Source organism: Notolepis coatsorum (assembly GCF_963971535.1).
Source record: "Notolepis coatsorum genome assembly, chromosome: 2".
Lineage (NCBI taxonomy): Eukaryota > Metazoa > Chordata > Actinopteri > Aulopiformes > Paralepididae > Notolepis > Notolepis coatsorum.
Window position 1 is genome coordinate 836,191 of NC_140166.1, and position 27,434 is coordinate 863,624.

The 27,434-nt window shown below is 45.6% G+C and overlaps 1 protein-coding gene across 3 annotated transcripts in view; it reads right to left on the minus strand.

Moving 5' to 3' along the window:
• Positions 1 to 1,050: 1,050 nt before the first annotated feature.
• prpf38a (pre-mRNA processing factor 38A) overlaps positions 1,051 to 27,434 on the minus strand; it is a 35,731-nt gene continuing 9,347 nt past the window's right edge. Inside the window, exons 3-11 of one of the 3 annotated variants that reach the window (XR_014619388.1) lie at positions 26,548 to 26,669; positions 23,941 to 24,026; positions 19,471 to 19,581; positions 16,021 to 16,130; positions 11,555 to 11,584; positions 7,292 to 7,383; positions 4,126 to 4,186; positions 1,423 to 1,939; positions 1,051 to 1,390 (exon numbers count right to left, since the gene is read on the minus strand). Coding sequence is in view for 2 of the 3 variants with exons in the window: in XM_084307635.1 (XP_084163761.1) it covers positions 1,897 to 1,939; positions 4,126 to 4,186; positions 7,292 to 7,383; positions 11,555 to 11,584; positions 16,021 to 16,130; positions 19,471 to 19,581; positions 21,719 to 21,751; positions 23,974 to 24,026; positions 26,548 to 26,669 (655 nt within the window). In the remaining variant the exon portion in view is untranslated. Of the gene's footprint in view, positions 1,940 to 4,125; positions 4,187 to 7,291; positions 7,384 to 11,554; positions 11,585 to 16,020; positions 16,131 to 19,470; positions 19,582 to 21,718; positions 21,752 to 23,940; positions 24,027 to 26,547; positions 26,670 to 27,434 lie in introns of all 3 variants that reach the window. The other 2 variants (XM_084307635.1, XM_084307634.1) reach the window with 2 other exon arrangements.

Genomic DNA, 27,434 nt, shown 5'->3' on the forward strand with positions numbered 1-27,434 from the left:
CTCTTCCTTCAAAAGACTACAGTCGGGGAGCTCCAGTAGCTCACCGCGTACCTCGGACGCTATTTCGGCGTCGGGGACAACCGTGCGCGTCACGGATCTGGGGTACACGAGTTCGACTCCCGGACAAGCCGTACTTTCTCAGTGTCTTTCCCCCGATCTATACCCCATTCAACCTGTTTCTGTCGGTCATGCTTGACCAGAAAAAGCGATAAACGCTAAAAGAACCAGCTGACTGGTCAAAGTTTAAAAAAAAAAAAGACTACAGTCACTTTTGGCTGTGCCACTTCCTCCTGTCAATATGCGCCGGTTTCCGACTCAATGCCCTTAGATTTCTATAATCTTATATTTCACTAATAACAGTTAAAATAATTGGTAAACAAACGTAATGCTGAAAATATACACTTTTACTGTATATCTCGGGCTTAAGATGTTAACCCTGTGAGGCCCAAATAAAAAAGACATTAGCAACTTCAGAGGCCAGAGGGTGGGACATATAAACACATGAAGGGTGCAGTGACTGAAAAAAAAGGTTGAGAAACGCTGGTATATGGTGTGGCTCTTTGTGGTACCAGTCATTTTTGTGGCTCTTAGTCTCTGACTGGTTAGCCACCCCTATTATTGTATTGTAACTCAGTTACTTTTCTACTCTGCATTGTACATTTGTATATATTGAACACTTTTTGTCTACGTACTTGACTTCTATTTTATACTTACTATAATCTAGCACAATCTCTGGAGCAAAACAGAAAGAAGCATTTTATATAAAAGTATTCTGTACTTCTGTATGACAACTAATAAAGAAACTTGAACTTGATTCAATTGAAAGTTTTAACTGAGCGTGAATGCAGACCGTCTCCCGGCACATCTCTGACTGTTACAGACGGACGGAACGCTGGGGTCCCACTATGGATGACTAACTCTCAATCATTTAGTTCCTATTTACAGGATTCCCAGACATTGCAAAATGCAATTCAAAGACTTTCAAGTACTTTTCCAAGCACTGTTTTTCATTTTAAAAAGGGCATTTAAAAGGATCCAATTCACTTTTAAATGCGTTTATTTTTATTGGAAAACAATGATGCAATATTTATGGCTTAAAACAAGTTTCCGACAAAAAGTTACACTTTAGATAAAAAGAAAAAAAGCAATTTCTTGATTCAGAACAATTTGATAATGTCATGGATGAACAAAACTTTCAATGTGAATGGTTGATTTGAATTCCAAGGACTTTTTAATAAGCACCTTGTTAAAAAATTAGCTGTTTAAGGAATTCCAGGCATTAGCTTTTTTTTCTTTTACCACTTTAAGTACTTCAAGGACCTTGTGCAAACCTTTACCACTTTAAGTACTTCAAGGACCTTGTGCAGACCACTTTAAGTACTTCAAGGACCTGGTGCAAACCACTTTAAGTACTTCAATGACCTGGTGCAAACCCGGGGGGTCCATCAATTCAAATGTAACAAAAGAAAAATCACAAATGCTGTACATGTGATGAGCCATCTGCTCTCTGATTGGTTCTGTCTAGGTCTGTACAATTATGTCAATATTTATATTCAGTTCCTGAGCTATATGAAGTCTAAATTCACAAGCAGCCACATTTACTGGATTTGGGATGGTTCTTCTTTAGTCTGGGAGGAATAATGCCAAGGTAGGTCGTTTAGGATGATTCTGGGATATTTAAAAATGTTATATTATAATACAATATTGTAAACCCTAGTAATATCAAACATTTAAATTGCTTTCTAAAATACTGCTTTAAAAGAAATCCAGAAAATGTAACAAGAGTTTATTGATACAACTTTTGACAGATTGATGATAAAAATAATAATAATAAAAACTAAAACAAAACTAAAAAAAAATAGAATCGGAGAGAAAAAAACTAAGAAAAACAGACTGTCACTCGTTTCGTCGACTCTTCTTGTGGCTCTTTTTTGAACTCCTAGGACAGAAGAAAGGTATAAATCATCCATCTTAGTCATATATTCATACAAGTAATTAGGACCATAGTAACAGTAAAAAGCTCAACCATTTAATTCAAACCTTGTTGAGCATCGTTTGTATGAAAGTTAGGGCTCCATGGTTTCTGATATCAGATACGCCCCCTGCTGGATAATGGGGGTGGGGGTCGATACAGGAATATATCTCAATCATTTGAGTGCCGATATCATATTGATACAGTTCAGCCAAGCATTGAGTCCCATTTTACTGCAATACAATGATTTGAGTGAGGTGGACAGAATAAAAAGTGTTATTAGGTAAAACAGATATATATATTTTTTTTATCTTTTTTTATCATTTATCACAGCGGTGAATTATTTCTCGATAACTGACCGCTGCCATGGGCAACGCGCAATAATCACCGCTGATACGGGTAACAGAGCGCTATTGACCAATCACAATCAAGCATTTTGATGGCAGTCACAAAAGCTAAGCATTACCATTATGCACAGCTGCACTCATCAGTGCAATCAAGTCCAAACCTGCCGGCTGCCGCCGATGACAGCGGAGCAACAGAACAACCGCGTCTGCATTTGATCTCGTCTTGTCGATGGTGTAAAATGAATTAGGTATATTGTTAGTAAGTTAGCCATGTAATAAGCGGGATAATGTTTAGCTATACTCGGTCATTGTCGCAAAATAATTGACCTTCACTGCGTTCTAAACTCTGTGTCGGTAAATTATTTTGCGACAATGACCTCCCTTATTATTATTATTATCCCTTACATATAACTCAATCATTGTTATAGTCTGTTGATAATATGGTATCTGGTGATTCGCCCCCCCCCTACTGGCTAGCAGGGACATGTGGACATTAAGGGGCAGGAGAAAGTCTTCATGTAGTAGAACTACTACTAAACTACACTACTACTAAACTACTACTACTAAACTACACTACTACTACTACTACTACTACTACTACTACTACTAAACTACACTACTACTACTAAACTACACTACTACTACTACTAAACTACACTACTACTACTAAACTACACTACTACTACTACTACTACTAAACTACACTACTACTAAACTACTACTACTAAACTACACTACTACTACTACTACTACTAAACTACACTACTACTACTAAACTACACTACTACTAAACTACTAAACTACACTACTACTACTACTACACTACTACTACTACTACTACTACTACTAAACTACACTACTACTAAACTACACTACTACTACTACTACTACTAAACTACACTACTAAACTACTACTAAACTACTACTACTAAACTATACTACTACTACTACTACTAAACTACACTACTACTACTAAACTACACTACTACTAAACTACTACTACTAAACTACACTACTACTACTACTACTACTAAACTAAACTAATACAACTAAACTACATTACTACTAAACTACACTACTACTACTACTACTACTAAACTACACTAATACAACTAAACTACATTACTACTAAACTACTACTACACACTACTACTACTAAACAAAACTACTACTACTAAACTATACTACTACTAAACTACACTACTAAACAAAACTACTACTAAACTACACTACTAAACAAAACTACTACTAAACTACACTACTAAACTACTACTACTACTACTAAACTACACTACTAAACAAAACTACTAAACTACTACTACTAAACTACTAAACTATACTACTACTAAACTACACTACTAAACTACTACTACTAAACGAAACTACTACTAAACTATACTACTACTAAACTATACTACTACTAAACTACTACTAAACTATACTACTACTAAACTATACTACTACTAAACTACTACTAAACTATACTACTACTAAACTATACTACTACTAAACTACTACTACTAAACGAAACTACTACTACACTACTACACTACTAAACTATACTACTACTAAACTACACTACTAAACTACTACTACTAAACAAAACTACTAAACTATTACTACTAATAAACTACTATTACTAAACTACTACCACTAGACGTAAAGGCACTGGCGTAACAAAATGCCAGCTCAGGTTGAGAGTCATCACTCTAGTTCAAATGAAACAAGACATGAAAGACAGAGAATATATACGTTGACATTGACCTCAGACAGAGATACAAGTTAGTTCTTCGGTCTTCCACTCACCTCTGCTCTCGCGGCTCGGGAGACTTGGAGTGGCTGCGGTGCTTGTGGCTTCTGTGGTGACCTGGTGAGAACCAGAGCAGAGGTGTTAGAACCAGAGGTGTTAGAACCAGAGAACCAGAGGTGTTAGAACCAGAGGTGTTAGAGCCAGAGGTGTTAGAACCAGAGAACCAGAGGTGTTAGAGCCAGAGGTGTTAGAGCCAGAGGTGTTAGAACCAGAGGTGTTAGAACCAGAGGTGTTAGAACCAGAGGTGTTAGAACCAGAGGTGTTAGAACCAGAGGTGTTAGAACCAGAGAACCAGAGGTGTTAGAACCAGAGGTGTTAGAACCAGAGGTGTTAGAGCCAGAGGTGTTAGAACCAGAGGTGTTAGAGCCAGAGGTGTTAGAGCCAGAGGTGTTAGAACCAGAGGTGTTAGAACCAGAGGTGTTAGAGCCAGAGGTGTTAGAACCAGAGGTGTTAGAACCAGAGGTGTTAGAACCAGAGGTGTTAGAACCAGAGGTGTTAGAACCAGAGGTGTTAGAACCAGAGGTGTTAGAACCAGAAGTGTTAGAACCAGAAGTGTTAGAACCAGAGGTGTTAGAACCAGAGGTGTTAGAGCCAGAGGTGTTAGAACCAGAGGTGTTAGAACCAGAGGTGTTAGAGCCAGAGGTGTTAGAACCAGAGGTGTTAGAACCAGAGGTGTTAGAACCAGAGGTGTTAGAGCCAGAGGTGTTAGAACCAGAGGTGTTAGAACCAGAGGTGTTAGAACCAGAGGTGTTAGAGCCAGAGGTGTTAGAACCAGAGGTGTTAGAACCAGAGGTGTTAGAGCCAGAGGTGTTAGAACCAGAGGTGTTAGAACCAGAGGTGTTAGAACCAGAGGTGTTAGAACCAGCAGAGGTGTTAGAACCAGCAGAGGTGTTAGAACCAGCAGAGGTGTTAGAACCAGAGGTGTTAGAACCAGAGGTGTTAGAACCAGAGGTGTTAGAACCAGAGGTGTTAGAACCAGAGGTGTTAGAACCAGAGGTGTTAAAACCAGAGGTGTTAGAACCAGAGGTGTTAGAGCCAGAGGTGTTAGAACCAGAGGTGTTAGAACCAGAGGTGTTAGAACCAGAGGTGTTAGAACCAGAGGTGTTAGAACCAGCAGAGGTGTTAGAACCAGCAGAGGTGTTAGAACCAGAGGTGTTAGAACCAGAGGTGTTAGAACCAGAGGTGTTAGAACCAGCAGAGGTGTTAGAACCAGCAGAGGTGTTAGAACCAGAGGTGTTAGAACCAGAGGTGTTAGAACCAGAGGTGTTAGAACCAGAGGTGTTAGAACCAGAGGTGTTAGAACCAGAGGTGTTAGAACCAGAGGTGTTAGAGCCAGAGGTGTTAGAGCCAGAGGTGTTAGAACCAGAGGTGTTAGAACCAGAGGTGTTAGAACCAGAGGTGTTAGAACCAGAGGTGTTAGAACCAGAGGTGTTAGAACCAGAGGACATAGTGTAATATGATAGATATACTGCACCAGAGGACATAGTGTAATATGATAGATATACTGCACCAGGGGACATAGTGTAATATGATAGATATACTGCACCAGAGGACATAGTGTAATATGATAGATATACTGTACCAGAGGACATAGTGTAATATGATAGATATACTGTACCAGAGGACATAGTGTAATATGATAGATATACTGCACCAGAGGACATAGTGTAATATGATAGATATACTGTACCAGAGGACATAGTGTAATATGATAGATATACTGCACCAGAGGACATAGTGTAATATGATAGATATACTGCACCAGAGGACATAGTGTAATATGATAGATATACTGTACCAGAGGACATAGTGTAATATGATAGATATACTGTACCAGGGGACATAGTGTAATATGATAGATATACTGCACCAGGGGACATAGTGTAATATGATAGATATACTGTACCAGAGGACATAGTGTAATATGATAGATATACTGCACCAGGGGACATAGTGTAATATGATAGATATACTGCACCAGGGGACATAGTGTAATATGATAGATATACTGCACCAGAGGACATAGTGTAATATGATAGATATACTGTACCAGAGGACATAGTGTAATATGATAGATATACTGTACCAGGGGACATAGTGTAATATGATAGATATACTGCACCAGGGGACATAGTGTAATATGATAGATATACTGTACCAGGGGACATAGTGTAATATGATAGATATACTGCACCAGGGGACATAGTGTAATATAATAGATATACTGTACCAGGGGACATAGTGTAATATGATAGATATACTGTACCAGGGGACATAGTGTAATATGATAGATATACTGTACCAGGGGACATAGTGTAATATGATAGATATACTGTACCAGGGGACATAGTGTAATATGATAGATATACTGTACCAGAGGACATAGTGTAATATGATAGATATACTGCACCAGGGGACATAGTGTAATATGATAGATATACTGCACCAGGGGACATAGTGTAATATGATAACTATGCTACAAACATTGAAATGTATGGACCTAGTTGATTTCAAAACTGCCCTCATTGTATACAAAGCCAGATATAAATTAATCCCAGGCAACATTAAAAAATGGTTCAGAGACAGGGAAGGAGAATATAACTTAAGAGGGAGAGGGAATCTTAAACAACCAATGGTACTACACACTACGCTGAAAAGTATGTGCATATCGGTGTGTGGAGTGAAGTTGTGGAATAATTTACCTGAATACATCAAACCGAGTAAACATATGGCACAATTTAAAAAGCAGATAAAAAAATACACATTAGAGAAATATAGAAATGAGTAATGAGGATAAACAAAGTTATGTTATATTGTGTTATGTAGTGCTGTACTGTATTCACTGCTGTCAAGCGACTCAAGTTCTCTTTTTGTACTATAAGTAAAAGTATATTCTATAATGTATTATACTAAATTATGTTATATCAAGTAAAATGAATGGAAGAACAAATGTAAATGTAAGGGGGTAGGGATCAATAAGCTGAGTTTCCCTCTACTCCTTTTTTGAACATGTCGACTAACTAACTACATTGCTCTTGACTTTTTGTTTATCATTTCTTTTTTATTATGATTGTTCTGTTTGACGGAGCTTGAATGTGATTTGTTTGGAGGAATGTAGAGAATACATGTTCAAAAATAAACGTATTCATTCATATACTGTACCAGGGGACTTGGATCGGTGACGTCTCTCTCTGGACCGGCTGCGATGGCGCCGGGGGCTCTTGCTGCGGTGACGCTCTCTCCTGGGGGACGGGCTGGAGACGGGGAGGGGGGGGGGGGTCACACGGACAGACATGCAGTTACCACGGAGACAGACCACCGCAGAGTCAGAGCAGAAAGACTCACCTGTTCATCCACTGACCATGACGACGGTGGGAAGCAAGATTCAAAACGGGACAGTTTGAAGTGGGTCCCGTATTACAAGAGTGCTGGCATGTTTGAGTCTGGGTTCTAAGGCTGAGACGATATGCCATTTGGAAGAATCGATAAATCGGGTCAAATTTATCGATAAATAGCGATATTTTTATTAGTATTTATAAAAAAGAAAATATATATTATTATTTAAACAGCACATTTATGTTTATTTTGCAGCAATTCTTTGTTGTTGCCTCCATATTTAGTGTTACAGATTTCCCGATTCAAAACTACCACAGTGATCCATCTCATGTTATAGTCGTGGTCTCTGGATGTGATGGAGGAGTGCGCTGCATATTGAATGCAGTGCAGAATGCAGAATACAGTATAAAGTATATATATATATATATATATTTTTTTTTACACATGCAAAAAAATCGATAAGTGGTCTCAGCCTTAAGGCCTCTACATGCTACAGCAACTTCAAAGCAACTTCAACACAACATCAGCGCGATTTCAGCGCGGTTGTTGTTTAGGGTCTTGTAGACTGTGTTGCGAGGATGCTGCGTACATGTCTCCAAAATCTAACCTAAACAACCGTTGCGTTGATATTGCGTAGCAGTGATTCGTTGGTTAGCGAATGGGGGCGGGGCTGTCATAGAATAATATTGGTCTTGCAGAGAATACCATCCGCCATTGTTGTAGCCAGCCAGCGTTGATGCTAAATAATTAGTGTCATAACTGGCCTTTTTCTGAAAACCCAAGCACATATTGTTCCATAGCATACGCCTTCAGTTGATCATGACAAATCCTCTCTTACCTTGACGATTAAAAAGCCTCCATAATTTAGTAAATAAAGCTGTAGCCAGCCAGCTAGCATTGGTGCTATTTAAAATGATATCCACATTAGCTACATAGCTAACCAACTAAATACAATGGTATCCTGAGGTAACGTTAAATACAACGTTTGCTAGTCAAAATGACTGGACACACACAGGGACAAGTTAAACATCAATCAATTAATTTATTCCAATAGGTACCGTAATTCCTCTAATAGTAACCCCGGCTTGTATTTGTTTCAACTGTAGCTGATACCAGGCTTGTATTAGGAGGAGGCATGTATAAGAGAGAGGCCTATATTTCTAATTTTCAAACAGATCATAATGAATAAATCAACATTTTGTGTCAGTTTGAACCCAGTAAAATGTACTGGGTTCATTTATTGAAACCATGTACTGTATGAAATACGGTAGTAAACAGTGCAATTACAGGTGGTCAAAAAAAGTAAAATAAAGTAAAATAGTGCAATCACAATACTGTAATAATAATAACTTCGTTTTATACAATTCTGAGGTAGGCTTACTCTCTTGGTAAACATTAACACCATACCATTATATGGTATTTACTGCACAGCCAGGCCAGCATATACATGAAACCCGGCTTGTATTAGGAGGCCGGCTTATAATTGCTTAGCTCAACAGCGCACCCGGTCATTAATAGAGACCCGGTTTTTAATTGAATACCGGTTACTATTAGAGGAATTACGGTAGTTTGAGCTGCATGTGAGCCGAGGTCCTCTCCATTGGAAACTAATGACGTTACGGTAACGTTAGCTCGAAAAGCACAGAAAGTTAAGCTGCTAGCAACAGACACTATAACACTTCCGGTCGGGGGATTTCAAAATAAAAGAGCGACGTCTAAAATCACCGGAAATACGTTTATTTTGTACATTATCTAACGTTAACACGAACCTAAACTAACTTTAGTTAAACTAACTTTGCGCGTCGATGTTGCAGAAGCATAAAGGCAGAGTGTCTAAAACACTGTTGCTTTGTCGATGTTGTGTTGCAGTTGCTTTGAAGTTTCTGTAGCATGCAGAGGCCTTTACTGGGTTCCCAGGGTGATACTGAATACCGAGGGCCACACACACAGACCCCTGTGTTAACACGTTCAGTGCCCAGCAGGGGGCGCACGATTTAGTGCTTGAATGCCCACCATCCATTTCAATGTTAGCGTTAATATCGCCTAATCTATGTTTTAAATTATGGCTATGTGTCTAATCTGCCCGTCGCTTATCAATGACTCATTTTCCAGTCAACATTGTCGAAGCGGATTGTTTTTTTATCGGTTAATTTCCGTTTTATAGCATCTTGAAAAGCCCTCGTTCAAGGAAAACAAAAAACTCCAATTTTTCGGCCTATTTATGAATAGTTTTCAAATAAACGCTAGATTATCGATAGTATATGTGTACGTATGCACGCTATATAGGCGATCTGATATGCGATCTGATATATTTCCTGATCGCTCGCACAGCCAAACAGCCATATGACACATAGGGGAAAAGCTTATATCTCTGTGAAAACGGGTCTGATTATCCTAAGACTGGTAAAATAGATTCCTTACCCGAGATCAGATGGTATCCAAAAAGATTATTCCAATTCCTGATCGCCATTCCAAAAATCAATCCTTTTATTGATCCAACGCTACATACTGTAAAACACATATTACACACTGTTCTGAGGCTCCACAATGACTGGGATCATCTCTGGTTACATACGTGAGAAGTAAAATGTGGATTCCGGAAAAAAAAATTCTCATCCATTTTCATTGAGTCCATTCCAAAAGGGTGCATTACCATCTGGGAGACGATAGGGGGCGCTTTTTTCACATCTGAGCTCCTGATGGGGCTGGTTTCCCAACGGTAGACTCGGTTGATGAAATATGAATTCAGATCGCTAATTTTTTTTTTAAATCGTGCTAATTGTCGTGCTGGGCATTCAGGGGGCGGGCTGATAACACGTGTTATGTCGTGGCTGGCATTCAAAGTGTTAATGGTCATACCTACAACCATCACTAAAGTGAACGGTCCTCATTCATCAACAGACTTATGAGAAAAGTATGAGCTAATTTCATCGTAGCTCCACTTACAACATTTTCGGGCCGATTTTGACATTCATGAACGGTTCCTTCTCGGTGATTCACTCGTAGCTAAGAGTAGGATTTACGAGCGCGGAAGAGCAGTCTTAGTCAGACAGACTGGTGTGCGCCGTGTTCTTATTTGGGAGAAATCATGGTGATTGCGTTCACGTCGATTAGACATCCTCGGAATTAAATAATTATAATAAATACGACAATATTTGTATCATTCAAAATTACGTTTTACATTTAGTCATGCTGAGGCATCATGATGTCCAAAAATAAATAAAAGCTCAACAAACACTGCAAATGACAGTGAATGAATACATAAATAAGAAGTAAACTCAAATCGCACAGATATAGCTATAATGGAATAGAATGGACACATCTACATTCTGCTCTCAGCACACCACATTCCTTTCATGTAGGCCATAATTAATAATATACATTATAAATCTAGTTGATTAGCAACAACATAGGACTGTCATAGGTTCTCTTGTGAACTTCCTACACGGTTATTTACAAGTTAGTGCATGAGGTCCAATGGCTGTCAAAGTTAATGCTTTAACTTGAGATTAATTTATGGAGTGAAAAATCTTCAACGTTCTGAACTTTCAGCAGTATATTTGCTTGTTCTTTTTTTGCATTGACTCATGCACCTTTTTGAAAATCATCTGACATGAAGATGGAACACATTTTTGTTGTTAACATGATTTATATCACTGGTAGTTCATACAAGACATTATCGTCCTCTAAGCCAATCTGCACTTTAACACGGGCCTGGGTTGTTTTTATTTCTGTTAGCGCTGCAGATATAAGAGAGAGGTCTTTAAAGCTGAGTCAATGTTGATGGTTCTGTTGAACATTTGTATTTCACAGGAGAGAAACTGTATTCAAAGATCAAAGAAAGCTATTAAAATAGTCTTTGAATCTAAATATACTTTCTTTGTGTTGATTTGACATTAAATCCATGATTTTACTCAAGTAAATATCTGTTACAAGCTTCGGTCTTAATTAGAAAAATGCTATTTTTAATCTAGATTAATTACAGAAAATTGAGAGATTAATTAGTTAATTTTTTTTTTTATCTATTGACATCACTAGTTTGAACCTGTTCAGTTGTATTCAGGAGTTATTAGTTATTAGTTCACATACCTTCTTTGCCTCTTTGGTGACCGGCTCCTCCTGGAAGGAAATAAAAAAGAGAAAAACGTCAGCATTTTTATTTAGAAATGACCTTTTTACAAGTCAGACCAGTTTCATGTGGTTGGTGTTGTACTGGGGACACAGCAGGTGGTTGGTGTTGTACTGGGGACACAGCAGGTGGTTGGTGTTGTACTGGGGACACAGCAGGTGGTTGGTGTTGTACTGGGGACACAGCAGGTGGTTGGTGTTGTACTGGGGACACAGCAGGTGGTTGGTGTTGTACTGGGGACACAGCAGGTGGTTGGTGTTGTACTGGGGACACAGCAGGTGGTTGGTGTTGTACTGGGGACACAGCAGGTTGGTGTTGTACTGGGGACACAGCAGGTGGTTGGTGTTGTACTGGGGACACAGCAGGTTGGTGTTGTACTGGGGACACAGCAGGTGGTTGGTGTTGTACTGGGGACACAGCAGGTGGTTGGTGTTGTACTGGGGACACAGCAGGTGGTTGGTGTTGTACTGGGGACACAGCAGGTTGGTGTTGTACTGGGGACACAGCAGGTGGTTGGTGTTGTACTGGGGACACAGCAGGTTGGTGTTGTACTGGGGACACAGCAGGTGGTTGGTGTTGTACTGGGGACACAGCAGGTGGTTGGTGTTGTACTGGGGACACAGCAGGTGGTTGGTGTTGTACTGGGGACACAGCAGGTGGTTGGTGTTGTACTGGGGACACAGCAGGTGGTTGGTGTTGTACTGGGGACACAGCAGGTGGTTGAACTGGGGCAGTAGGTGGTTGGATGGAGCAGGTGGTTGAACTGGGGCAGTAGGTGGTTGGATGGAGCAGGTGGTTGAACTGGGGCAGTAGGTGGTTGGATGGAGCAGGTGGTTGAACTGGGGCAGTAGATGGTTGGATGGAGCAGGTGGTTGAACTGGGGCAGCAGATTGTTGGATGGAGCAGGTGGTTGAACTGGGGCAGTAGGTGGTTGGATGGAGCAGGTGGTTGAACTGGGGCAGTAGATGGTTGGATGGAGCAGGTGGTTGAACTGGGGCAGCAGATTGTTGGATGGAGCAGGTGGTTGAACTGGGGCAGTAGGTGGTTGGATGGAGCAGGTGGTTGAACTGGGGCAGTAGATGGTTGGATGGAGCAGGTGGTTGAACTGGGGCAGCAGATTGTTGGATGGAGCAGGTGGTTGAACTGGGGCAGTAGGTGGTTGGATGGTAGGATGGAGGTTGAACTGGGGCAGTAGGTGGTTGGATGGAGCAGGTGGTTGAACTGGGGCAGTAGGTGGTTGGATGGAGCAGGTGGTTGAACTGGGGCAGTAGGTGGTTGGATGGAGCAGGTGGTTGAACTGGGGCAGTAGATGGTTGGATGGAGCAGGTGGTTGAACTGGGGCAGCAGATTGTTGGATGGAGCAGGTGGTTGAACTGGGGCAGTAGGTGGTTGGATGGAGCAGGTGGTTGAACTGGGGCAGTAGATGGTTGGATGGAGCAGGTGGTTGAACTGGGGCAGCAGATTGTTGGATGGAGCAGGTGGTTGAACTGGGGCAGTAGGTGGTTGGATGGAGCAGGTGGTTGAACTGGGGCAGTAGATGGTTGGATGGAGCAGGTGGTTGAACTGGGGCAGCAGATTGTTGGATGGAGCAGGTGGTTGAACTGGGGCAGTAGGTGGTTGGATGGTAGGATGGAGGTTGAACTGGGGCAGTAGGTGGTTGGATGGAGCAGGTGGTTGAACTGGGGCAGTAGATGGTTGGATGGAGCAGGTGGTTGAACTGGGGCAGCAGATTGTTGGATGGAGCAGGTGGTTGAACTGGGGCAGTAGGTGGTTGGATGGTAGGATGGAGGTTGAACTGGGGCAGTAGGGGGGGTGGTAGGATGGAGGTTGAACTGGGGCAGTAGGGGGTGGTAGGATGGAGGTTGAACTGGGGCAGTAGGGGGTGGTAGGATGGAGGTTGAACTGGGGCAGTAGGGGGGTGGTAGGATGGAGGTTGAACTGGGGCAGTAGGGGGGTGGTAGGATGGAGGTTGAACTGGGGCAGTAGGAGGTGGTAGGATGGAGGTTGAACTGGGGCAGTAGGGGGGTGGTAGGATGGAGGTTGAACTGGGGCAGTAGGGGGGTGGTAGGATGGAGGTTGAACTGGGGCAGTAGGTGGGTGGTAGGATGGAGGTTGAACTGGGGCAGTAGGGGGTAGGATGGAGGTTGAACTGGGGCAGTAGGAGGGTGGTAGGATGGAGGTTGAACTGGGGCAGTAGGTGGTTGGATGGTAGGATGGAGGTTGAACTGGGGCAGTAGGAGGTGGTAGGATGGAGGTTGAACTGGGGCAGTAGGTGGGTGGTAGGATGGAGGTTGAACTGGGGCAGTAGATGGTAGGATGGAGGTTGAACTGGGGCAGTAGGTGGTAGGATGGAGGTTGAACTGGGGCAGTAGGTGGTAGGATGGAGGTTGAACTGGGGCAGTAGGTGGTAGGATGGAGGTTGAACTGGGGCAGTAGGGGGTAGGATGGAGGTTGAACTGGGGCAGTAGGTGGTAGGATGGAGGTTGAACTGGGGCAGTAGGTGGTAGGATGGAGGTTGAACTGGGGCAGTAGGTGGGTGGTAGGATGGAGGTTGAACTGGGGCAGTAGGGGGTAGGATGGAGGTTGAACTGGGGCAGTAGGTGGTAGGATGGAGGTTGAACTGGGGCAGTAGGTGGTAGGATGGAGGTTGAACTGGGGCAGTAGGTGGGTGGATGGAGGTTGAACTGGGGCAGTAGGTGGGTGGTAGGATGGAGGTTGAACTGGGGCAGTAGGTGGTTGGATGGTAGGATGGAGGTTGAACTGGGGCAGTAGGTGGTTGGATGGTAGGATGGAGGTTGAACTGGGGCAGTAGGGGGGTGGTAGGATGGAGGTTGAACTGGGGCAGTAGGGGGGTGGTAGGATGGAGGTTGAACTGGGGCAGTAGGTGGGTGGTAGGATGGTGGTTGAACTGGGGCAGTAGGGGGGTGGTAGGATGGAGGTTGAACTGGGGCAGTAGGAGGGTGGTAGGATGGAGGTTGAACTGGGGCAGTAGGTGGTAGGATGGAGGTTGAACTGGGGCAGTAGATGGTAGGATGGAGGTTGAACTGGGGCAGTAGGTGGTAGGATGGTAGGATGGAGGTTGAACTGGGGCAGTAGGAGGGTGGTAGGATGGAGGTTGAACTGGGGCAGTAGGAGGTGGTAGGATGGAGGTTGAACTGGGGCAGTAGATGGTAGGATGGAGGTTGAACTGGGGCAGTAGGTGGTAGGATGGAGGTTGAACTGGGGCAGTAGGGGGTAGGATGGAGGTTGAACTGGGGCAGTAGGAGGGTGGTAGGATGGAGGTTGAACTGGGGCAGTAGGGGGTAGGATGGAGGTTGAACTGGGGCAGTAGGTGGTTGGATGGTAGGATGGAGGTTGAACTGGGGCAGTAGGAGGTGGTAGGATGGAGGTTGAACTGGGGCAGTAGGAGGTGGTAGGATGGAGGTTGAACTGGGGCAGTAGGAGGTGGTAGGATGGAGGTTGAACTGGGGCAGTAGGTGGTGGTAGGATGGAGGTTGAACTGGGGCAGTAGGTGGTAGGATGGAGGTTGAACTGGGGCAGTAGGTGGTAGGATGGAGGTTGAACTGGGGCAGTAGGTGGTAGGATGGAGGTTGAACTGGGGCAGTAGGGGGTAGGATGGAGGTTGAACTGGGGCAGTAGGTGGTAGGATGGAGGTTGAACTGGGGCAGTAGGTGGTAGGATGGAGGTTGAACTGGGGCAGTAGGTGGGTGGATGGAGGTTGAACTGGGGCAGTAGGTGGGTGGTAGGATGGAGGTTGAACTGGGGCAGTAGGTGGGTGGTAGGATGGAGGTTGAACTGGGGCAGTAGGAGGTGGTAGGATGGAGGTTGAACTGGGGCAGTAGGGGGGTGGTAGGATGGAGGTTGAACTGGGGCAGTAGGGGGTGGTAGGATGGAGGTTGAACTGGGGCAGTAGGGGGTAGGATGGAGGTTGAACTGGGGCAGTAGGTGGGTGGTAGGATGGAGGTTGAACTGGGGCAGTAGGGGGTAGGATGGAGGTTGAACTGGGGCAGTAGGGGGGTGGTAGGATGGAGGTTGAACTGGGGCAGTAGGGGGTGGTAGGATGGAGGTTGAACTGGGGCAGTAGGGGGTGGTAGGATGGAGGTTGAACTGGGGCAGTAGGGGGTGGTAGGATGGAGGTTGAACTGGGGCAGTAGGTGGTAGGATGGAGGTTGAACTGGGGCAGTAGGTGGTAGGATGGAGGTTGAACTGGGGCAGTAGGTGGTAGGATGGAGGTTGAACTGGGGCAGTAGGGGGTAGGATGGAGGTTGAACTGGGGCAGTAGGGGGTGGTAGGATGGAGGTTGAACTGGGGCAGTAGGGGGCATTGTGTCCGACCAGCGTACAGGTCTTTCTGACGAGCCCACCGGGACCAGACGGGCACAAATCAAACCCATACGACAGATGTACAGTGTTGCTGTCTGACTGACCGGCGCTGGGGCGAGCGGCTGCGTCTGTAGCGTGGCGACGGGGAGCGGCGGGGACGGTCGTTGTCACGGTAACTGCGTCTGTGCGGCTCCGGGGTCTGGACTCTCTCAGGCTGTAAGACACGTTACAGGTGTCAGGTGACCACAGGTGTAAAGTACTTGAGTTCTTCGTTACAATACTTAATTACTGTTTTGGGGGATTTGTACTTTACTCAAGTATTATTAGGTTGGTATACTTGTACTTTTACTCAATTACATTTCAGAGAAAAAAAACATCCCGTCACCACTAGGGGTGGGACGGTTCACAAAACCCACGGTTCGGTACGTACCTCGGTTTTGTGGTCACGGTTTTCGGTTCGGTTCGATATAGTTTTTTATTAAAAAAAAGAAAATGTAACTCCAAAAATACCAGAATCAGCATAAGATATATATAGCCTAAAAATAATCCAACTTTTCAATTATTCTCAAGGACGTAGTCATGCAAAAACTGAAAGAATGAGGCAGTTTGACATCATTTTACCACGAGGAGGAAGTGTTTACAGCCTTAAATAATGTTTGGCACACAAAGACCGAACTGACTGAAAAATATAGGCTACATTTGTCATAGTATTAACTGGCAGCATACATCAAACTAACACACACACACACTGTACTGTTTAAAAACAACACTGCTCTGTTCATTCTATTTTTAAAATACATACATTATCTGTCTACATTTATTTAGACTAACATTATTTAAATATTGAGTGCAACTGTGGTAGATTACGTAATTCGGTGAGTTGGAACTATCTATGGGTTGGCGCAGGTCCCCACGGACATTTTAGCGTGTGGCACCTTCAGCTCCGGTCACGTTAGGAGGAGTTCATAACATCAACATGCAGTGGGACAGCGGCAATAGTCCCAGTTGGAGTTAGTAAAACACAGTTGTATGTTAGCCTTCTTGGATGTTGAATAAACGCCTATCATTGTCTTTAAACACCCCGCCTCTCAGACTCTCATTCCCTCCTCTGCTAGCTAGTAGCTACGATAACATTGCATTGACAGCTGGCGGGCTACCATAGTTAAAACGTGCGTTGTGTTGTACAAACTGCTAACGCTATGGCAAGATGTGTGTAGGCCTATGTAATGTTAATGGCTGTTTTTAAAGTTGTAATGAAGATTGATTTATATTGTGCTTGCCATTTTTACACAAAATGACTAGCACCTGGCTGCAGTGCTGCTGCTGCTGCTGCTACTGCAGCCAGCGTTCACCTCTCCTGGCTCCGCCAAATGAAGTTTTAATTTTTTTTTAATTTGTGCATCATTTGAACCGTACGATACACAGACGCCCCGAACCGTGGGGGTCGTACCGTACGGTACACGGTTCGGATGCGTACCGTCCCACCCCTAGTCACCACCTTAAAGAGGGAATTAACCCGAAGTCCGGCTAGTTATAACAAGCACGTTACATGAGCGGCACTTCGGCCCTAGAGTGTACTCCCCTGTACTCTACTGCGGTTCAGATTAATACAGGAAAAGGTATACGTTGGGGGCTCGAGTCCGGGATATGAAAATAAATCCTGATTTCATCTGTGAGTTGTAAACTGTATGGAAATGTGAAGTTAGCTCATGCTACTGGAAAACGGACACCTCGTCATTAAATTAAGTTAAAAATTATGACGCCCCTTTTATTTTACCCGCGGTTGTCTGTTCTACATCCCGCGGGTCACTTGACACACCGCGGGATTGCAGTGATGCGGTTATCATGACAGCCCTAATGTACATGTCAAAATACTTCCCAAAGGTCTGTGACTACCACGACCACAACACCAGAGGGAGCTCCACAAATCATGTTCAACCCAGATTCGGCTCAAACAAGGGACTAAACACGTTTCGCAATTATGCCACATCAATGTGGAACGCCCTACCCAAAGCTGTAAAGGAATGTGAATCACTACCCACTTTCAAAACCACTCTCAAAAAACACCTACGGGAGACTGCAATTCGAAACTGGCCCCTGTAAATGTCCTAACGCAACCCCCTCCAATGTACAGTAAATGTCCTATTACCTTAATTTTCTGACTATAAGCCGTACCTGAATATAAGCCGCAGCAGCTAAATTGAATGATTTGTACATATATAAGGCGCACTGGACTATAAGCCGCAGGTGTTTTAATGTTTAATTACCATATGTAAGGGTTTGTGCACAGAGGGGATTGTCGGGAAAGAGATGGCTGTTTGAGGAAGATCCCATTTATTAACATTTGTTTAAACAGTAACAGTAGCTAGGTAGTAGGTACTAACGTTAGCTCACAGAACGATAGCCACGTTAGTTAGCTAGCGCCAGCTAGGTACTAACGTTAGCTCACAGAACGATAGCCACGTTAGTTAGCCAGCGCCAGCCAGGTACTAACGTTAGCTCACAGAACGATAGCCACGTTAGTTAGCCAGCGCCAGCCAGGCACTAACGTTAGCTCACAGAACGATAGCCAGTTAGCCAGCGCCAGCCAGGCACTAACGTTAGCTCACAGAACGATAGCCAGTTAGCCAGCGCCAGCCAGGTACTAACGTTAGCTCACAGAACGATAGCCAGTTAGCCAGCGCCAGCCAGGTACTAACGTTAGCTCACAGAACGATAGCCAGTTAGCCAGCGCCAGCAAAATCAAATGTCAAACTGATGATATCAGGAGCTATCAGTAGCTAGATAACATTAGACAACAACTCATGCATTAATAAACTAAAGTGAATAGTTCGTTGACTGGGTAATTTTGTTTAATGCTTCAGTTATGTTGAAAGAGGAGCTCTGAGCTGCTCATACACTAGACTCTTGCCGTAATGGTTTGTTGACGTGGGTCTGTGAGGGGGAGGAGGAGGGGCAAGGCGTGCACTGCTGCAGCAGATTTAGGAGTCTGATCTGACGGTCACAGAGCTGAGGGAGTGCGCCCAGTTAGCTGTAAAAATGCATAGATTAGCCGCACCGTTATATAAACTGCAGGGTCGAAAAATGGGGGCTTATAGTCCGAAAATTACGGTAAACCCAATAATACACGAGAGCCTCTTCTTGGGACCAAGTAAGGTTTCGTCGATAATCCAATGTACAGTTACCACCCCACCTCCAATGTACAGTCCCCTCCCCCCCACCTACCAACCTCCTACCTACCAACCTCCTCCAATGTAGTTTCCCCCCCACGCCACCTACCCCCCCCCCCCCCCCTCCACCCCACCTACCAACCTCCAACCTACCAACCTCCTCCAATGTACAGTTTCTTCGTCAAATGTATATACTCTCTTTTTTAGACTCTTCTTGTATCACAAACGGTACTGTATTATACTTATTTTATGTCTGCACTTTATGCATTGCTCTTGATCTGCCAATTTTGTGCTAATTTTTACTGCCGTGAAGCACTTTGAGCTGCAATTCTTGTATGAAAGGTGCTCTACAAATAAAATAGATTATGAATCCAGCTAGGTTACCTTCTCCTCCTCTTCGTCCTCCTCCTCGCTGCTCTCCACCTCGTCCATGTCCTCCTCCAGGGCACTGACGCGCGAGTCCAGCAGCTCTGCCTCCTCCAGCACCTGTCTCTTCTGTGACACACACACACACACACCACACACAATGTTTGTTTATGTGAAATATGGGGACATTACATAAGACTCCTGCCGACTTCAAAACCTACCTGTTCGCCCTAGCCTTCAACCTTCCCCAACTTTAACCCCCCCCCCCCTTATGTTTTCTGTGTATCATGCTGTCTTCCCTGTTTCCCAGTGGTCTTATGTTCCTTTTGTTTCTTTGTTTTCTCTGTTTTTCCACCTAATGTCAGCGACTTCGGGTTCATGAGAAGCGCTTTATAAATACAATGAATTATTATTATTACTTACATGCACTCTGTAACTAACCTCATCCCTAACCTAATCATAACTGCTGCCCCCCCGTCCTCACACCCTGATACCTGCTGCATCAGTCAGTGTCCCCTGTAGTATAGCAAATACAAGTACACACACATTAGATACCTGCTGTATCAGTCAGTGTCCCCTGTAGTATAGCAAATACAAGTACACACACATTAGATACCTGCTGTATCAGTCAGTGTCCCCTGTAGTATAGCAAATACAAGTACACACACATTAGATACCTGCTGTATCAGTCAGTGTCCCCTGTAGTATAGCAAATACAAGTACACACACATTAGATACCTGCTGTATCAGTCAGTGTCCCCTGTAGTATAGCAAATACAAGTACACACACATTAGATACCTGCTGTATCAGTCAGTGTCCCCTGTAGTATAGCAAATACAAGTACACACACATTAGATACCTGCTGTATCAGTCAGTGTCCCCTGTAGTATAGCAAATACAAGTACACACACACATTAGATACCTGCTGTATCAGTCAGTGTCCCCTGTAGTATAGCAAATACAAGTACACACACACACATTAGATACCTGCTGCATCAGTCAGTGTCCCCTGTAGTATAGCAAATACAAGTACACACACACATTAGATACCTGCTGTATCAGTCAGTGTCCCCTGTAGTATAGCAAATACAAGTACACACACACACATTAGATACCTGCTGCATCAGTCAGTGTCCCCTGTAGTATAGCAAATACAAGTACACACACACATTAGATACCTGCTGCATCAGTCAGTGTCCCCTGTAGTATAGCAAATACAAGTACACACACATTAGATACCTGCTGTATCAGTCAGTGTCCCCTGTAGTATAGCAAATACAAGTACACACACACATTAGATACCTGCTGCATCAGTCAGTGTCCCCTGTAGTATAGCAAATACAAGTACACACACATTAGATACCTGCTGCATCAGTCAGTGTCCCCTGTAGTATAGCAAATACAAGTACACACACATTAGATACCTGCTGCATCAGTCAGTGTCCCCTGTAGTATAGCTAATACAAGTACACACACACATTAGATACCTGCTGCATCAGTCAGTGTCCCCTGTAGTATAGCTAATACAAGTACACACACACATTAGATACCTGCTGCATCAGTCAGTGTCCCCTGTAGTATAGCAAATACAAGTACACACACACATTAGATACCTGCTGCATCAGTCAGTGTCCCCTGTAGTATAGCTAATACAAGTACACACACACATTAGATACCTGCTGCATCAGTCAGTGTCCCCTGTAGTATAGCAAATACAAGTACACACACATTAGATACCTGCTGTATCAGTCAGTGTCCCCTGTAGTATAGCAAATACAAGTACACACACACATTAGATACCTGCTGTATCAGTCAGTGTCCCCTGTCGTATAGCAAATACAAGTACACACACATTAGATACCTGCTGTATCAGTCAGTGTCCCCTGTAGTATAGCAAATACAAGTACACACACATTAGATACCTGCTGCATCAGTCAGTGTCCCCTGTAGTATAGCAAATACAAGTACACACACATTAGATACCTGCTGCATCAGTCAGTGTCCCCTGTAGTATAGCAAATACAAGTACACACACACATTAGATACCTGCTGCATCAGTCAGTGTCCCCTGTAGTATAGCAAATACAAGTACACACACACATTAGATACCTGCTGCATCAGTCAGTGTCCCCTGTAGTATAGCTAATACAAGTACACACACATTAGATACCTGCTGTATCAGTCAGTGTCCCCTGTAGTATAGCAAATACAAGTACACACACACATTAGATACCCTCTGAGGGGGGGGGGGGGGGCAGCAGTTACCTGAAGCCTGGGCAGGATGATGTCACACACCCTCTGGGGGGGGGGGGGGGGGGGGGCAGTTACCTGAAGCCTGGGCAGGATGATGTCACACACCCTCTGAGGGGGGGGGGGGGGGGGCAGCAGTTACCTGAAGCCTGGGCAGGATGATGTCACACACCCTCTGAGGGGGGGGGGGGGGGCAGCAGTTACCTGAAGCCTGGGCAGGATGATGTCACACACCCTCTGGGGGGGGGGGGGGGGGGCAGCAGTTACCTGAAGCCTGGGCAGGATGATGTCACACACCCTCTGAGGGGGGGGGGGGGGGCAGCAGTTACCTGAAGCCTGGGCAGGATGATGTCACACACCCTCTGAGGGGGGGGGGGGGGGGGCAGCAGTTACCTGAAGCCTGGGCAGGATGATGTCACACACCCTCTGAGGGGGGGGGGGGCAGCAGGCCGATCTCCAACCTTCCTTTCCTAAGCAAAACCTTGGAAAGGGCAGTCGCCGCCCAGCTTCATCAACATCTGTCCAACCATGAGCTCTACGAACCCCCTCAGTCAGCCTACCGAGCACATCGCAGCACAGAGACCGCCCTCATCAAGATCACTAATGACCTCCTCCTTGCTCCAGACTCCGGACACATCAGCCTCCTCATCCTTCTCGACCTCTCCGCGGCGTTCGACACAATATCCCACTCAGTCCTCCTCAAATGCCTCTCCGACAACCTAGGCATCACCGGTACAGCTCTGTCATGGTTTCATTCATATCTCACTAATAGATCTCAGTTTGTCAGCGTCAGCGGCTCATCCTCCCCCCCGGCCCCAGTCAACCACGGTGTCCCCCAGGGCTCCGTGCTGGGTCCCCTACTATTCACCATCTACATGCTCCCCCTCGGTCAGATTATACGTCACTACGGACTCAACTTTCACTGTTATGCTGATGATACTCAGCTCTACATCAGCACCTCACCATCCTCCCAGCTCCCCCCACAGTCTGTAGTCAACTGCCTCCACGCTATAAAAACCTGGATGGCAACCAAATTACTCAAACTCAACAGCAAAAAGACAGAGCTCATGGTTGTGGCCCCCAAGGCACTGCTCGGGAAGGTTGGAGATCTCCTCCTCCACGTTGACGGCTCTTCCATCTCCCCGTCTCTCGAAGTCCGTAACCTGGGCGTCACCCTTGACTCCACACTTTCATTTCACTCCCACATCAAATCTGTCACCAAGTCTGCCTTCTACCACCTCAGGAACATCTCCCGTCTCCGACCCTCACTCTCAGACTCTGTGGCGGAGACCCTGATCCACTCATTTGTCACCTCCCGGTTGGACTATTGTAATGGAGTCCTGTTCGGGGTACCCAGCAAAGCCCTGGACAGGCTCCAGTATGTCCAGAACTCAGCTGCCAGGGTTCTCACTCACACCAAGCCCTGGCAGCACATTACCCCCACCCTCATCCATCTCCACTGGCTTCCAGTCAGGTTCCGCATCACCTTCAAACTCCTGCTCCTCACCTACAAATCCCTCCATGCCCTCGCCCCCCGGTACCTGTCTGATCTCCTCCACCAGTACACTCCATCCCGGAACCTACGATCCTCTGATCTAGGTCTCCTAGGTCTCCTCTCCATCCCTCGCACCAGGTTACGGACTTTTGGGGACAGAGCCTTCAGCGTGGCGTCCCCTACCCTCTGGAACTCTCTCCCCCCCGAAATCCGCAACGCCCCAACCCTGGACACCTTCAAATCCGCTCTAAAAACACACCTCTTCACCAAGGCTTTCCCCATCAGTTAGTTTTAGATTAAATTAGGTCCATTATCCCCTACTTTCCCTCATCCCCTCTTCCCCCTCCCCCCCTACTTTCCTTGCCCTATTTTTTGTCCTGATTGTAAAGCGACCTTGGGTTCTATGAAAGGCGCTATATAAATTTGATTTATTATTATTATTATTATTACCTGGAGCCTGGGCAGGATGATGTCACACACCCTCTGAGGGGGGGGGGCAGCAGTTACCTGAAGCCTGGGCAGGATGATGTCACACACCCTCTGGGGGGGGCAGCAGTTACCTGAAGCCTGGGCAGGATGATGTCACACACCCTCTGGGGGGGGGGGGGGGCAGCAGTTACCTGAAGCCTGGGCAGGATGATGTCACACACCCTCTGGGGGGGGGGGGGGGCAGCAGTTACCTGAAGCCTGGGCAGGATGATGTCACACACCCTCTGAGGGGGGGGGGGGGGGCAGCAGTTACCTGAAGCCTGGGCAGGATGATGTCACACACCCTCTCTCCGTGGAGAAGCTCATCTATGAACTCGTCGACGTGCATCAGCTCAAACTCTGGAGGGAAAAGATAAAGATAAGATATTCCTTTATTGATCCCCTTGGGGAAATTCAGGCATCATCATAGCAGCATGGGGGAGGGGGGGGGGGGGGGTAGTAAAACAATATAACAAATCAACATAATAACTCTGGACATGTGCATGTGGGCAACAAGGTGTGAGATGAGGGTGTGTAGCCCTCTCACTCTCAAGTTGGTGACGAGCGCAATCTCTGCTACGCCACCTGACCGCCCTATAATTTTTTTTTTTAAATAGCTAAAAGTGATTTTTTAATTTTGCAACCGTGGGTCTCACAGGGTACTTTTAACCCTGTGAGGCCCAAATAAAAAAGACATTAGCAACTTCAGAGGCCAGAGGGTGAGACCTATAAACACATGAAGGGTGCCGTGACTGAAAAAAAAGGTTGAGAAACGCTGGTATATGGTGTGGCTCTTTGTGGTAAGACAGTAATTTTTGTGGCTCTTAGTCTCTGACTGGTTGGCCACCCCTGACCTAGACGATTATCCTGGTAGCCAGCACATCCAAGGCGGAACACCTAACACACCTCCGGCTCCTCTTCAGTCGCCTCAGAGAGCATGGATTAATCGTCAACCCAGCAAAGTGTCAGTTTGGACTGCCTGCCATGGACTTCCTTGGCCACCACATCACTACTGCTGGAGCGGTCCCATAACCAGTAAAGGTGGAAGCGGTGCTGCGGCACCCACGCCCTACCACGGTTAGGGCCTTGCAGGAGTTCCTGGGGATGGTGAATTTCTATCATCGGTTCATCCCTCAGGCTGCCCACCTAATGCACCCCCTGTATGGGGCTCTCAAGGGCAAGACTCCCAAGCATGCCATCGCCTGGTCCGACGACATGTCAAAGGCGTTCTCGGATACCAAGGAGGTCCTTGCGGGCGCAACCATGCTGACGCACCCCGTGCCCGAGGCTCCCGTGGCGTTGACAACTGATGCCTCGGATTATGCCGTTGGAGGCGTATATGAACAATTGGTTGAGGGCATTTGGCAACCCCTGGCGTTCTTCAGCCGACAACTCCGTTCCAGCGAACAGAAGTACAGCACCTTTGACCGTGAGCTCCTCGCCCTGTACTTGGCAGTCAGACATTTCCGTTTCCTGCTGGAGGCTCGCCCTTTCACTGTTTTTGTAGACTACAAACCATTGATTTTTGCTATGGCGAAGGTGTCAGAACCGTGGTCTGCCAGGCAACAACGCCATCTGGCTTTCATCTCCGAGTTCACCACTGACATCCAGCATGTGGCTGGGAAGGACAATCCCGTGGCTGACTGCCTCTCGCGGGCCGACATCGGTGCTGTCCACCTGGGCATTGATTACGCCCGTATGGCTGCGGATCAGGTTTCAGACCCAGACATCCAGGCATGCAGGACGGCGGTTACTGGCCTCCAGTTGGCGGACGTCCCCTTCATTGATGATGGCACGACGCTGCTATGTGATATATCTATGACGCAGCCAAGGCCAGTGGTTCCACATGCATGGAGTGGATGACAAGTTTTCGAGGCTGTCCATGGCCTCTCGCACCCGGGCAGAAAACCATCACAGCGCCTAATGGCAGCGAAATTCGTCTGGCCCAGGATGAAGGTTGACATTGGGGGTTGGGTCAAGACCTGCATGGTCCATCGGCATGTTAAGGCTCCGTTGGAGCAGTTCAATGTCCCCGAGAGGCGTTTTGACCACAACAACGTGGATCTGGTGGGACCCCTTCCTCCCTCCAGGGGGTACACTCACCTTCTGACGATGGTAGACAGGGCCACCCGTTGGCCGGAGGCTGTCCCACTCACTGCGACTACTACAGCTGACGTGGCCAGCGCATTCATCAGTACCTGGGTCGCCCGGTTCGGTGTTCCCTCTGATCTTTCCTCTGACCGAGGGGCCCAATTCACTTCTGCGTTATGGACTTCCATTACCCAGCAGTTGGGTGTCCCTCTCCACCGCACTACAGCCTATCATCCATAGGCCAACGGCCTGTGTGAACGCTTTCACTGGTCGATAAAAGTTGCTCTCAAGGCCAATCTCCGGGGCGACAGCTGGGCAGACTTTCGTTTAGTTGTCTCTCCGCCATGATGAGCGCAGAGCTCGGTCTGTGTCCTCAGCGCTTCAACACTGAGCCACAGATAGGCCCCGCCCTTGGGTACCTGTGTGTGAGTGAGTGAGCGGCTCGCTTCTCGTGCAGACAGAGGAGAGGAGACCCAAGTTTGAGAAATAGATTAACGGCGTCAATTGTATTATCACGCGATAATAGTCTGGCGTTAACGGAGCACGTTAACGCCGTTAACGGAGCACGTTAACGCCGTTAACGGCCCAGCTCTAAATTATATAATTAGTAAACTGTCGGGGGCTTTTCTTGCCCCCCTTAACTGATTTTCGAGGGCATTTGGTAAATTTTCGAGGACATTTTGCCCCAAGCCCTGTTAATTTCGAACCCTGATCACTGTCACCTACCTGCAACCCCACTTTGGGTCGCGACCCGTAAGTTTGAGAACTGCTGATTTAGAACAACACTGACCTCCGTTGCGGTTCTGGCTCTTGATCTTCCTGTAGTCGTTGTACAGCGGCTCCAGGTACTTGTAGCAGTCCACGGAGGTGCCTGTCAGCCTCATGTACATGGCCCCCAGCAGCCTCACATACCTGGGGAACCAGAGGGCTGAGGTCAGGGGCGCACCACACACCCATACTACAACAGTATTGCGGATGCCAAACAGAGAAGGTAAAGACGACTTTAAACTGTTAAAACAGTAATCCAGAACTATTTTATTGCACCGTAAAAAAAAACTGATTTTATATGTCTGCACTTTATGTGCTCATTTCATGTCTATTCTATTACATTTACATTTAGTCATTTAGCTGAACGCTTTTATCCAAAGCGACTTACAAGTTCTGTACGACAAGCCATCAGGAAGGGCACAACTCTATCAGCTGAGTAACAATGTTCATCAAAGTGTTGAGTGTTACAGTGTAGGTTAGTTTATTAGGACAAGTGCATGACAGTAAGGTTAGTTAGGGTTAGATTTTTTTTCTTCTTCCTACTACTTATTGCACTGCTATTTTTCTATTCTATCTTACTCTTTTTATTATAGTCTATTTTTTAAACTGAATCAAACCATAAACAAGGTGGCCTGTTAGATCCTAATGTGAAAAACTGTGATTTTATATGTCTGCACTTTATGTGCTCATTTTCCTGTTGTGAAGCACTTTGAGCTGCAGTTTCTGTATGAAAAGTGCTATACAAATAAAGTTTATTATTATTATTATTACCCAGCCATTGAAAACGGTCCAATAGTATTGTCGCCCCCCGCCCCCCTTTCAACAGCGTCAAAATATTCTGTTATTTTTTAATCCACTTTCTCCTTATTTTCTATTTTTCTCCCATCCCAATTTCGCCTCGCCAATTCT